At 39.1% G+C, this 14,707-nt stretch overlaps 1 protein-coding gene across 23 annotated transcripts in view; it reads right to left on the bottom strand.

Moving 5' to 3' along the window:
• The window catches only part of FOXP1 (forkhead box P1), a 411,515-nt gene that overhangs the window by 6,270 nt on the left and 390,538 nt on the right, over nt 1-14,707 (bottom strand). For all 23 annotated transcript variants that reach the window (XM_023621177.2, XM_070238621.1, XM_070238624.1 and 20 more), the window contains 4 exons: nt 14,259-14,360; nt 10,568-10,689; nt 8,726-8,795; nt 3,908-4,074 (listed from right to left, as the gene is read on the bottom strand). In XM_023621177.2, coding sequence (XP_023476945.1) covers nt 3,908-4,074; nt 8,726-8,795; nt 10,568-10,689; nt 14,259-14,360 — 461 coding nt within the window. The remainder of the gene's footprint in view (nt 1-3,907; nt 4,075-8,725; nt 8,796-10,567; nt 10,690-14,258; nt 14,361-14,707) is intronic.

The raw sequence follows: 14,707 nt of genomic DNA, 5'->3' as shown, positions 1-14,707 counted from the left end.
GGAGCCCAGTGCAAAGTGAAAATGTGGTTCAAATATTAGTAAGGGTTTTGAGATGGAAACGGCAGAGTGTTAAAACTTCTATGCATGGGATCATGCGCAACTGCATCTATCATACACCTGTGAGTCAGCCTTGGTAGGGTCCCTCCTCTATGTTCTTTTGGGAAGAAACAGGTGTATTGATGATTATTCCTTAAAAAAAAAAAGTCATCCGTAAACCCTAATTACAGCAGGTTTTTTTGTTTGTGCCTCTGCTCTTCCACTTGAGGTCATATTTTTACAGGTAAACAGCAGGAATATGGTGGTTTGTTTTGCTAGCTTTACGGTCATAACTTTTACGGCTATAAGAGATTCCACTGTGTTGACGAGTTAGTCCCTTAATACCGGGCATTTTGTGACTGTCTTTTTCTTCCCCACCCCCTCTTTTGCTCTTTGTGTAATACAGTGACCATTTTTATCCATTAATCTTTCTACTTCTGCTGATTTACCTCCTTAGGATAAATTTGTAAGAAAGAAATTGTTAGAGCAAAGGCCAAAACATCTTTATGGTTCTTAGGATTTATTGCGATATTAATTTCCAGAGGGGCCATATCAATTTAGACTCAACCTCATCAGCACGAAGCATTACTTTTTAAAAATATTCTATTGCTTAGCAGGTATAAGGGGAGCTCAGATCACTCAACTGTGTTTCTTGGATTAGTGACAATGGTAAACATTTCTTTGTGTTTCAGTTTCATATTTTCACGATTCAAAACTCTCACGTCATAAGTTATGTCCTCTTCTCCAGTGATCACACGGTTCTAGCAATGTTAATTGGTAGGAACGTGTCTGTGTTTTACTCAGCCATGTATTGAAGTTCATATGCAGTTTCTCTGATCACTATTTTCCTACGTTCACTTTTTTAAACTATCAGATTGATTAATCTTTTCAGGTTTACAAACCTCAATTTGATGACAGGAGCTGATATAAGGCTACGGGCAGGAGGGAGGACTTAGAAGGACTCAAACAGTCTTAGGGAAGTTCTTGCTTTATAATTTTAGACTTTGACAAATGTTTTGCTAGGCAAAAAAAGACTCGGAGACGTGTAAGCCCCCCACAAAACACAATTCACATTAGAGAATATTTTGTTTTGCCCTGAAATTTGCAGCCAAACTTCAACAAGATTATGTGCCATCGCCAAACACAGGTAATGACCTGTCATGCATGCTGACTCAATCCCAGTGCCTAACGCAGAGTGGGTCCCCAACAAATGTTAACCGACGAGATCTACTGTGTGACAACCTGTCAACACAAGCAGCTCAGATATTAAGGCTTCTTAAAACACCAGAGAAATGAAATCCAGCTTTGCCACACTTCCTGATACCAGCAGATCCCCCTGAGGGTGGCAAATGCAGTAACACAGGCATGCAGAGCTTCAGAATAAAAGAGAATGGATTTCTATGCAAGGTACATTTCAGGTAAGATGCAAACTATGGAAGATACTATGCTTCACATACACCCATGTGTCTCCCAGAAACTGGAGACGCGCGATGCAGCTGCTTCTCCAGCGATCCCCCGCACCGCCCCACCTTTCTCTCCGACTCCTACTTCCTAAAGGGCTACCAATGAATAACTGGGCAAAACCACACATTTCCCTTCTTACATCTGAGTAATTCCTTTGTTTAGCCACTCTAGGAGCACAAGAGTTTTTAACTCAAGCTGACTAGTGTTTAAAGGCATTGTGTTCCGAGGGTGTGTGCACAGCATGGAGTATTTTGCTTCGCAGCTCCTTTAGCTCCTATCAGGATAAAAGTACAATGCCCCAAAGACATAATTATGTGACTGCTTTCTAGCGTTTCAAAAGAGAAACAAAATGTAGTGGTATATGAGTGTCACAGAAAGGGTAAGAATGAAGAGTTCTGTTTTCACACTGGATATTAGCTGGGCTGCCGTACTAACAAGGTCCTTTAAGCTGTGCTGTAAAGTTTAAGGCTTGATTTATTCCAATAGATCAGAAGAGTTAAGAAACAATTTGCATCATAGCAGGGTCATGCATATTGGACAAGAATGAAAACTATGTCATTACAGAATTCGCTTAATGGAAATATGGAGTCAAAAAGAGTAATGGTCTATGACACAGACAGCAAGCACAGGGAATCTGCTACTGACATATCATTATGTTTCGCAAACAGCGTAAACCTGTGAGAGTTGAGCAACAGTATCCATTCTGATGTCATTAGGTAGGTTTCTTTTTTTAAAAAAAGCAATTGAAACTCATTTTGTTAAAAATTATGCTGACTGCTGTAAAACGTGGTTTTTTGGTAATATTGGGATTAATCTGAAGTTGTCAAACAAATTAGAGTGACTTTATCTTGTACAGCAAAATTAGCATCACTCTAAACTGTTGCCTGAGGTTTTCATCCCAAGATCTTTCTTTTTTTCTTTCTTTTTTTGGTGATCCTTTGTACTAAATAATAGGAATATACATCAACTAAACCTTGGAGTTAGTATAGATGATGAGAGATAGTTATCTCGTCCATTCAATAACTCCAGATATGTTTGATCTAATGTGTATTTCTTGCAATAGTTTATATACCAATTTACATTTGCTCTGAACTTCCTTAATATCTGAGTAAATACTGCTGTCATGACAATGATTTAAAGATGAATACAAGTGTGATTAGAATAAAGTCGGAAACATCAGGTTGCTTTAGAAAGGAAGATATATGGTGCTATTGGTGTGAAAGAGGGACATATTCTTAAAATGTGGAGTAAATATTAAGAAATTCTTCGTATAAATTAAAAACGATTATTTCCCTCTTTAAAGATCCTTTTTAAAGCACTTTGGGCAAGAAATTCAAATTCTAAATAATCAAATTTCAGATTCCCTACAACCCATCAATTACCCTGGCTGAGAGCATTCTTTCCCATTGTCAGTAGATATCAATTCATTCTGTTCCTAATTGCTGCAGGTTGTATTTTCCATTCCTATCACTCACATTATCTTAAAATGAGACGTTGGTCAGTAATTCAGAGAGACTGTGTGGACAAGTCGCCTATCCTAGGAGCTGACAGTATGGCAAACATTGGATTCGTTTATTCCTTTACGGTGGGCAATAGTTTTACAGACACTTGCTAAAAGGGAGAGGCTGTCATTCTACAGCATCCCTGGCAAATTCAATCATTTGGGATAATGCGGTTTCTTTCTGTTTTAAACTTTTCCCGGGAGAGAATACCCAGTCCCTCCCCGCGCCCACCAACATGGGCATCACCGCCTCTCCCGAGGTTAGCCTGGTGCTGGTGTCATTCACATTCAGCATGGACAACCATCGCCCATCACTTCATTCAGTTATATGTGTGCTCATTATACTGCCGTCTGCTGCTATAATGCTCCTATTAATTTTCCTTTTGATATTTTAAGAGCAATCTATAAATCATGCCGCCTTTCATTTGTGCTATCATTAATGCTTGGTAATAACGCTTCGGTGTCGTGTGCGCGGTTAAGCTTATCACACCACCAAGTAAACAAGCACCCTTTTCCTCCCTGCTAGGTTCAGTGTGTCGGCAAGCTGAACAAACCACAAACTTTTCACAGAAAGGCAGACTAATTCTAGGAGGAAAAGGTAATGTGACTTAAATAATGGACTGAGATGCCAAGCAGAGGAAAAAAAGAAAACACGTCACCCATTTTATTGCTGTGTGCACTTGTAGGGCTGCACGAAGCCGACTGCTTTTATGGGAAAGTTAGTAAATGGTCCTTTTATGTGCTAAGAGAGCTAAACATTTCCAGAAGCACAGCCTTCTACCTGAGTTCTAGGAAATCAGAAATTACAGAGAAGGTGTAAAAAGTGGCTGGAGAAGGGCTTGTGTGCACATAAAATAGGCAGACCAGGACCTGAAAGCAAAGATCTTCTGGGTGGACAGTACTCACACGGCTTGCATAGGGGATCTGCCTGGACTGCTGTCGCTCTCGTTGCTGTTGGTATGCTCCATCGCCCCGTTCAGCTCTTCCCGTATCGCGCTGGCTAAGTTGCCCAGAGTGGGATTTCCCATGGAAGCGGTAGTGTATAGAGGTATACTATTCTCAGCCATCGAAGCCTGCCATCAACCGAAAGAGAATTTATGAAGACATAGGGTATGCATAGACAGGGAAGCTATCAATTGGAAGTGTATCCAATAATCTTCAGTTCAAGTTCATTGTAGCCTGGTTGGGCAAACAAAGTTTCTAACAGGGGTAGAAGGATTTTGCTTTAAAAGTTAGACCCATGACACATGTCCCAAGCTTGGTTTCAAAGAGCTAGCTGGGGGGACCAAAGCACCTGTCAGGAGGCAGGACTCAATTCAGCCCTGCTGAGTAGAGTCACATGGTTTAGACAAGGGTATCTAATATGAGGTTTATATCTGATGCCTTTTTTCAAGAAGAACTGAATATTTTCAGATCACAGGGATATATAATGGAATTTTCATTTCTTTATCCACTTTGATGACTCCAGTATTGGATATTAAAGATTTGATCCGATTATTCTGGCCGCACACCTCAAACTTATGAGAACTTCCATAAACATTTACCTCTTAGATCCTATAGAAAAGGAAGAGATTATAGAATTGGAATCAATTTTTATCTCCCCCCATCATTTCTGTTTTAATGATTTCTGAATCTGTTTAGTGTAGGCTGAGATAACTGGTGGAAAGTATCACCATGCAATCTTTCAGACTCAGACCAATCAACCGGAATTTCAGGACCAAAGAAAAAATCGTATTTCTTTTGGGTACTTAAGTATATCCATATCGAAGGTGACAAAGTCATTCCAAATGAGTGTCAGCAAAAAAGTGTGGAAAGGGGAAAAAAAAAAAATTCTAAACTCTAGCGGGATACTGTTCACTTTCTATCCTACTCCATCTGAATGAAACGACCACTCAGTCTGAAATGCAGACAACAGTCAAATGTATCACTCGACTAAAGTATCCATATTGTTTCATCTGGGTAGTGATTATGACCCAGCGACTTTTCATTTTATTAAGGAGGACAGACTTTCAAAAACTGGCAGCTGTAATTAGACCAAGATTTATCAAAACTGTCCTCTTGCAGACTACACTATGCCTGGTTTTCCATCCTAATGAGGAAAAAGTACAATCACAAGACAATCTGGCATGGTGACTTCAACTGGCCAGTCATACAGGAGTCCAAACTATTCTAGAAATCCTGGCCCGAGAGTGAAAGGAAGAGCCAAAAAATGAAGAAAGAACGTGTGCAAAGCTGGGCTGTGGGGAATCTGCTTATTATGACAATCGTGGTCTCACTCACTGTGCAAACTCCAAAGCCAGAAATGCCTCCTAGATACAAGCCCTGTGTTAGAAAACCCATACACACCGAACACAGCATTGGCTAAGGGACTATTTCAAGGCTCGGCCCTCTGTAAGCCCACAGCTTTTCCTTCCCTCTACTTCTGAATTTATATAACTGCCTTCTTTTAAAGAGTAGGAAAAAAAACCTTGTTTTTATTTCCAAATGTGGTGAACTCATTTTGATGAACAGCATTCCTCACTCTCCTACAGTTTGTCAAATAATTTGCATCAAGTACTTTTTTCAACAGATCTCTTGTAATTGCAATAAAGCATTTTTCCTTTTTTTGGCAGAGCAAAAAGCAAGAACAGTTGCCAGAACTTTTTTTTTTTTGCAAACTACAGCTGGACAAGCATCTTAACTGCCTTTATGTGAGACAACACTGTGGTCATGCCTCTCTCAGCCATGGAGGTTCTGCTAGAACTATCATCTGAGTCTCTTTTCACTGGAAAGACCACAAGATCAGCTCTCACAACATCATTTCACTACTATACAGTCAGAACGTGGCAAAAGTGGGGCCATCTCTCGCTTGGTATTTTTGGCAGCTTCTCAAGTCAAAAACTGAGAAGTAAAGACAAAATTGAAATGTTTCTAAGAATGTGTTCTTTGGGATGAGCTGGTCACCCAATGGACAGGACAACCTTCTTGGGATGATTTGTTCTAGGTCAAGGCCATTTCTGATTGGGACCGGATCATAAAACACGGGCTGAGGCCCAAGAGCCACAGTGGCGACAGGCATCCAAAGGCAAAGGCAAGCACTTACAATGCTGCCTCGGTTCTCAGACAAGAAAGATGTCAATGAAGAAAACCAGCCTTGTCCCTTTAAGGAATGATCAAGTGGGCTGCAAAGAGAACCTGGTGCCTGATACAAAATAGAGCCTCTTGAACATTCTTTGTTGAGTGAGTGATCAAAGCAACCCACCCAAGGTTAGAAAAATTTTCACCAACGGCTTATGCCTAACAAAGTAGTTCTTTTATGTAGTTGATGCCCACTTAGGAGCAGGTGGGTTATGGTTTTTATAATGGATTTAATTATATAAGTGGTCTCGTACACAGTATGTGGTTTCATATCAAACTGGTACCTCTGCCAAAAAAACGAAGGTGCTTAAGTAATGGTGCAGAAGTCCGTAAGTATCATTGCTTCTGGAACATTAACCACTCTGAGATCCTTGGGGGAAAGGCGGTCTATAAATATGAAGCTTTACGGTTACCCTTAGTTACTTCACTTTTTCAGAGCATAATGCAATCTGTCTCAAGTCCAATGTTTTATTTCTGTAGTGGATTCTGCTGTCCTATTTTATATATTGTATATCATGCATTATGTTGCTCTAGTAATCTTTTTAAGATGTTGTTCCACTATTATTTTTACTTGTCTTGAAAAATGGAAATGGGCAATAATGGCAAGGAGGGCCTGCTGGGAGAATCTTTATTTAATTTGCACAGCAGAAAGTTATCTTATGAGACTGTCTACTGACCATGGATCCAAACTCACAGAGGAGAGGGAAGAGATCCACTCCTCAGATCATGAGTTCAGATCAATTTATTCAACCTCCCTTCATTGTGGATATAGTGTTCTTAGAAAACCACAGGACAGTTAAAACAAGAAAGGGTGCAGAGGATGCCAAAAACAAATACTTTAAAGATGAAGCATGAACAGTTCTGTAATGATAAAGCATACTAATTGAAATTAGTCACATAGTTAAGGGAATCCAGAGGATGCAGGATTACTGGGGTGTTTTTGCCTTTCCGCCTCATGAATGTAAAATGTGCTTGTAATCTTAATACTGTTCCAGATAGAGCAGCCTTTAAATTCACACTTCATGAGACTCCAGGGAAAATAAGTTACTAATGAATGGTATTTACAGTGGCGGCATCTAAGCGTGCTTTCATTTGCTTTTCTAAAGTTACTGTGTAAACTACAAGTAATTAAAAGAAACGCAGAAAGTAGTTCCTCCTATTAAATTTGGTTCAGGCTAAAAATAAATAAATATAATTACTGAAAAGCTAAGTTTAGCGAATTTGCCTCTGAACTGAAACTGTGTAAAAGGCGTATCATCCATCCTCGGGAGCCTTAAGCCTCTGCCGAGCGAGCTGGGGAAATGATTCTGTAGGGTGCAGAGTAGGAATATTTGTTTAATGAATAGCGGGAACCAGGGCTCCTGTCATCGTCTCCTCTTCACCCCACCCTGTTCTTGTAATGCTGAGAATCTCAACCAGTTTTTCATTATTGTCCCTTAGGAGCTTTTTTAATTTAGACTTTTGATTTCCTATTTGTGCGCTCCCCTCATGCAATTTTAATATGTGCTTATGTATTAGGGGCCTTGGGAGGGGCACAAGACATAGTGCTATCTAAGCACCAATTTTTGGGTGATACAGCCCCCAAGAAGAACACGCTATAAAGGTCTGCGATGGCATTGGGTTACAAATGTCAGGTCTGTCTAGAGACTCTCTCATCATTTAAAGGTTGTCAAGACTCCTTTGGCCTGTTTTCTAGAACAATCCAGGTAGGGTCAAAATCAAACAGGACCACTGGCCAAAAGGACACTGCCTACCTATGAACTCTTGGTGGGGGCTTGAGCCCTCCTACTACTACCCCAGGTAGTTTAATGAAGTGGTCCTGCATCTTCTCGTGCACCGATGAAATGACTTTACTGTTTGATAATTGAGCAACGCAATAAACAAAAGGCTCACTAGATGCCAGGGCTGCCCTAGGAACTCATATTTAGGTGGTAACCTCACTCCTGCTCATCCTGCTCAATACCGGTGTCTTCATCCCCCAGTAACGTCGGTTACGTAACAAGAGCTGGGTTTGTCAGTAGGTAACAAACACTCTGTGCACTTATTATGTAATCTTGAGCAATCTGCTGGAAACCTAGAGTTTTCTTAAACACCTCTATCGTTCAAACAAAAACAGTTTACTCTTACAAAGGGAACCAAACCCGGAATGCCCCCAGACAAAAGAAAAGATGCTAAAACAGACTTTAAAAGAAGAAGAAGAAATAAAAAGCTCTGCTTTCTCTTTAAACCCGTGAACAATAGAAGGTCATGTGATACAGTGGCCTATCATCCAGCACATTAATAGCTGTGCTAGAGTAATTACACTTGTGGTATTTTTGCCTCAAGTGAAATTCTGAAATAAGAGGATGGAAATTATGATACTGCTGATAAATATTAATAAGTGAACTTTTAATTTTTTTGCCACAATATTCAAAATGCTAAGCATCCTGCTAATGCTGAAGCAGCCCGATGTGTTTGCCTCCAGGGAGTACGATGCTTTGTGCACTTAAGAAAAAAGTTTAACGGAATTAAAATTTAATATCTAATTAGAGTGAGGCTAATATATTTTGAAATGAGTGGGGGAGACATGTGCCCCTGCCGCATATTCGGGACGGCCATTAATCTTACCTGTAAAGCTGCATTGAGAGGTGTGCAGTAGGCGTGGCTGCTCTGCATGTTTTTAATGAGGGAAGGATTACTGCATAAGAAAAAGATAAAAACTCAAAGTTAAACACAGTCAACCCCTGAGTTCCTAGCTAAGTTTTGTTTTAAGCTTGCTGGTATCCTTCCAAATCAGAAATTTCCCCCAGTAACAAAACCAAAGAAAAGTTAGGTTTTTTCCACATCCCCTGGCTCTATTGGGTTGGTCTGTGTGAACACTTCTGGGTATGATAGACTTTGCTATTCAAGGAAACTGGCTTTAAAATTCTGAATTAAGTAATAAGAGGCTTGGGCGCTCCCACCACTGATAAATTTTGTATCACAAAATAGTGGCCTGTCTGGAAATTTTTCACCGCTGCCTTGGCTCCAAGAGGAAGGCAGAAGCTCTGGGGCACTGGGCTGGGGGAGGTCAGTGAGCTGACAGCAGGGTTTCCTGGGAGTCAGCAAGAGGAATCTGGGCTCTTAAGCCTCTCCATGATTTGAAATCTGCAATGGCTGTCAGAGGAACAGCACGGTGGCTCCAAGATCTATAAGGCACGGTTATTGCCAAAAGAAGATGGAGAGGAGGGTAGCTGGAGGAGGGTCGTTCCTAAGTAAGGCGGGAGGTTGGGCTGAGGTCTTTCTCGCACAGCCAAATCCGGAAGCATGTGAGAATATTTGATGCTGTGTCCATTAACTGACCAAACGGAGACAAGATGCTGTTTTAAGAAAATCTCTAGCCCAGTAAGAGTAAAAATACTAAATAATCATGAAGGGGATACCGAGGGAAAGGAGTGGCTTCCAATAGGAAATTACCTACATTAATCAGTGGCCTTCAAAGGAAGTGTATGTGCTGTTATCAATTTCTTTCCTATGCTTGGAGCATTTTAATCATTCATCTCACTATGTGTATATTATTATACTGGGAGAGTCAAAAAGAAGAAATTTACCCCATTAAATGCACATTTTAACTCTAAATAAAAGCTTCCTTTTTACTTGGAGGAATTATTGGTCACACAAAAGTATTTAGTTATAGGGTCCCCGAAAGCTGCTGAATCAAAATACAAACAATATTTGCATCAAAGACGTCAAAAAAGCATTATTCAAGGCACTGGTGTTCCAAAGAGAAACGAGAGAAATACATGTACAAATCACACAATTTAGTTCCGTTGCAGAAAGCCGTGGCACTGCTACTGGGTGAAATGCAAAACTACATGGGATGAGTCAACCATGCAAAGCCAAAGCAACAGCAGAAAAAAAAAACAAAAGCAAGTAAAGGCTCTTACTGTGCGACAAGCTCGTCAAAGTTTTCATCGGGGCAGTATTTGCGAGGACGGCCTCGTTGAATATGGCGGCCACGTTTAAACTCTTCATCATCAACTGTCCAAAAGGACCCAAACTCATCCTCTACTCTGATAAAGCACTTATGCAGTGAGAGGTTGGTGCGAATGGCACCCTGGGATAGGAGCAGCAGCAAAGGAGATGAAGTGGCAACAAAAGGAGACGGGGTTGGGGGCAGAACAGACATCCAATACAGGGAACAGGAAAAAGAAAATAAAATGCAATAAGCATAAGCAAATGGTTTGTGAGGGTTAATATGCATTGCCACCTAAAAGCTACTAGCATGTGATGCGACAAAGACCGCAAGCAGGGCAGGGGGACTGGTGGGTATACAAAACAGGAGGGATGAAATGCTTTTTTGCTTCCCTTAACTGAGACAACGTGAAACCGGTTCTTTGGTCTAACACCGTCTAGCAGCCAAAAGCCTCTACGTTATACTTGTTAGCACAATCCAAGCTAGGCTGAGAAGTTCAAACATGGCGGACGTACCCACTGATCTTTTGTGGCCTTCGCTTTTGGAATTCTACTTCATCCACTGTCCATACTGCCCCTTTAACGTTTTCTACTCGCACAAAACACTTGTGAAGACTAAGATTATGACGCACTGCATTCTGCAGCAAGTATAAAAGAGAGAACATTTACATTTTCTATAAGAAAAGACTCTAAAAACAGCAGTAAATTCAGCCTAACAGTCCACATTTATAAAACCATCCCAAAGAGCTGTGGCTACCACCCCCGTGGATGACCTTCTTGTGGTTAAGGGTGCCTTTTCCAAAAGCAAAAATGAAAAAATAAAATTATGAATTAATTGTACTTTGGCATTTCGGTCTAATTTCTGGTCGCAGCTAACCAGAAGAAATATTTTTTAATATGCATAGGAGCCCAAAATAGGTTTCACAGTAGAAATCTGAAAATAGTGTTAATAGAACTTCAAAATAAACCCGTAAAGCATAAAACTGTCCCTCTTAAACACACTTATCTCCCATAAAAAAAAGGGTGTTTTTGTTTTTTTTTTTTAAACCATGAAAGATGAAGACATTTTGTTCTTGTTCTTTGAAGTTTTGGCTTTAAAACTTTCTATGGGTTTTCTCAGATTTATTTAGAAGAAATCTAAATTGGATTTTACCATTGAGAGTATCGCCTCCTGTAGCCGACAGGTTCAGGGTGCGAAATGACCCCTAATGGATCAGGATCCATCACTGAGCTATGTCTTGCCTTCCCAAATACATATAAAAGCTGGCCCTTACTATGGGCAAGTACCTTAATTAACTGAGAAAATGCCAAAGGAGCACATGAGTAGGACTCTCGATGGCAAAATGACGATATTCCTGCAATTGATGGTTTCTATAGACATATGTTTCTTTCTTATGATTAAAAGTCATTTCTGGTCATTCCTAAGCTGAGAACCTTGACATCTATAATTTATCAAAAAGGAGGATCTCAACTCAAGTGTGAAGAGCTTTTAACATCTCATCTTTCCTTTGAGTTTCAGGAAAATCCACAACTCTTTTTGGGTACAGTAACAAGCATGGCTTCGTTTCTTTAGTCCTGATTGAACTTATTGATCCAGACTCAAAATTAGACATGAGGCTATTACAAAGAGACCCACGTCATTTACTCAAACCTTTGTTCTTACAGGGAATAAGTAAGTGACAACTGAGGCATGAGAAGGTGACGTGGAGACCATACCTCACATACCTTGCAAGCCCTTCACTCAATTCTGGTAATGCTGCTACTGGTCAAACATTTTGCACCCCTCCCCTTCAACCACCTGCAGTATTTCCTCTCTAAGTTATCCTTCCAAGTGGCAAATCTTGATACTTGGAGAGGTGTTTCAATTTTCAGATAACCACTGTTGGTGACTCTACTGTAAGGAGTCCAGCTAGACAATGACGATTGTTCTTTTCCAATATGGAATACTCAGAAGATAATGAGACCTCAAGTTTTATTATACGGCCGGCATGATGAACTTCTCACAAGGAGAAGCCACAGGAGAAATTCTCAAGGAGCTTTTGAGCAATGCCAGCATACATACATGGGGTAGTTTCAAGACCCCCCAGGTCACTATGAAAAGACACCCCTGATTCAAACAGGTTTGATAGGTTTGCATAAAAAGAAAACAAAACAAAAATCTCTGGAAAACACTTGGCATGTTATAATCATACTAGATAGGACAAATTTCTCTGCATATAAATTGCAGTCTGGTCTTTAAATAAGCATTTTCTTTTTTATATTGCACAAAGGCATAGCAAAAGGATGCTAAGAGTTTACTGTTATCTCCTAGAACAACACTGAGGAGGTTGAAATAAATAAACAAACTCAAATTTCCTTAAAAAAATCCAGAGCATGTATACATATAGGAGACATAATTGGAAAAGAAACCAACATTTCTTCTCGTCCTAATCACTGTCTAAGGTTCTAAAGTAAGCATCAAAATGTACACAACTGAAAAGACGTAAAGAAGCCACATATGAAAAAAAGATTGCTGTAGATCTGTCTGAACTATACAACCATGTAAGTAAAGATGAAAAGTCAAAACTTGAGTTTTGTTTTCAAATACTACATATCTAAGCTAGAAATCAAGAGTTTCCCATAAAGATGAGCAAGCTCTTTTCAGTCATAACTTTAACTGGGCATTTAATCTTTTGTCTAAGATCACGATACAAATAAAGACACATAGAGAAAATTATATGTATTTATGAGTCATAAGTACTTCATCTCGGATTGTTTATATTAATGGCACTTTTTCCTGCAGTTCGCAAAAATGAAAAAGTTAAATCTAAAGATCTGAGCTTAAATATCATACTCACAACTGGTAATTGTTTCTAAATTTGATCATTTGCTATTTATAAAAGATAATTTTGAAGAAAATGCCTGCTTCATGCTTATACTTCCTAAATTTTGAAAAGCATTGGTAGCTAAAGATCCTTTGTATTTTCTCTCCCAAGGCAGGCTGAGAAATAGAGGTAAGGGCGCCCTTTGGCATCCATGTGTCTTAATGGAAATCAAAAAGATAAATTGGGCCACAATAGATATTCACAGCTCTGTAAAGTGGATGAATTAAACCTACAGTTACATTCATTTTCTTTTAAAATGCTAATTTATCAGGAACGTAACAAGGAAACATGTTTTCTGTTTTTGCTTTTGTTTTTCTCCCCAAAATTAAGGAAGTGGCAAGGAAGACATTTATTTCAAGCTAAGCAAATTTTCCTTGTATCCTGTAATAAATCTCTACTATATAACAATGACATGTAAAAGTATCCTAAAATATCTGCATTTTAAATGTTTCTAAATGTCTTGGAATTTAGGGATTATAAGAATTCTAAGTAGAAAAAACTGCAAAAAAATAAATGTCATATGGTACTTGCCCTCTTTTATAGCAAGAATATTAGAAATCAAGAAATTGAAAGTGAAAAAAATCCAAAAATTTGTGAGGGTTTAATCTAAAATAATGGAATAAGTACTAATGGAATCTATGAACCAACTGCTAAATTGGGAATGAGGTTTGTCATGTGACCTCATGCCTTGTTGGGGACATCCAACGTGGAGCTACGGCATATGACCTGTTTTATAGCAAATGGTGGTAAAAGTGAAGTTACATAATGCAGAAGTTACTAAGACAGTCTCTTGACTTAAAAACAAAGAAACAAAAATAACCCAACTTAATATATGTGTTCCCCATATATAGTGCTAGTACTTGGACTGCACAGCTTTCTCCACTAATTGGGTTAAGGAGCTTTTATCCAACCAATGAAGGTTAAGTCAAGTTTGTCTGATCATTTCTCCAGGTTCCTAATGATTTAAAAAAAAATTACCTATGCATCTCTGCAAATATTGGTGGTGGCTAAAGACCAAAAAGCATGAGGTTTGTGTAAGTAATAGGACAATCTCAACATTTCGGCAACAGTGGTCATCTGCTCCTTTTCCCTACATATTCCATTCAAAGAGAGATCATTTCACTGGTTGGTCCATCCAATCATCTGATGCCAATGTAATGGGAGTCTTCCATCTGAGCATTTTAACCACAATGGAACTACTTTCTCAATCAGATATTCCTATAGACTCTCTGAATGTAGCCAAACAATATAAATGTAACTTAAAACAACTGTGTTTTATCAACAACAAACTCTCTTCTCTAAACGGCAAGACCCAAGACTAAAAGGCCTGCAAGTCAGCTTACCTTCCACGTGGCTGCATTGCGTCGGAAGTAAGCAAACATTCGTGTGAACCAGTTATAGATTTCATTTAGTGTTAGCTGCTTTTCTGGAGATTCGAGAATGGCCTATAAAGCAAAAGTAACAGAAGAAGATAATTTATGACCAAATCAGCAGAATGGTCATTACACAGTTTCTTGAAAATATAAAATAACCATGAACAGAGTTAAATCCTAGGAAAGGTTTCACAAAATGATCTAAGATTAATGATTGTATTTAACAGTTCAATAGCAAAATTCAAAATGGAATTATCTAATTGTTTTGAGTTTTTATTTCTGTTTCCGTACAGAAATATTAATTTATTAGTCATTCATAAAGCAGAATCAAAGAGAAATGCAAAACATTTCACTAGCTGATTAAAGCTCAGTAATTATTTAGAGCTCAGATTAATTCTAGGGATCAGAGATTACTGTAG

Source organism: Equus caballus, chromosome 16 (assembly GCF_041296265.1).
Source record: "Equus caballus isolate H_3958 breed thoroughbred chromosome 16, TB-T2T, whole genome shotgun sequence".
In the NCBI taxonomy this organism is placed as follows: Eukaryota; Metazoa; Chordata; class Mammalia; order Perissodactyla; family Equidae; genus Equus; species Equus caballus.
This window is presented reverse-complemented; position numbering and strand designations above follow the sequence as displayed.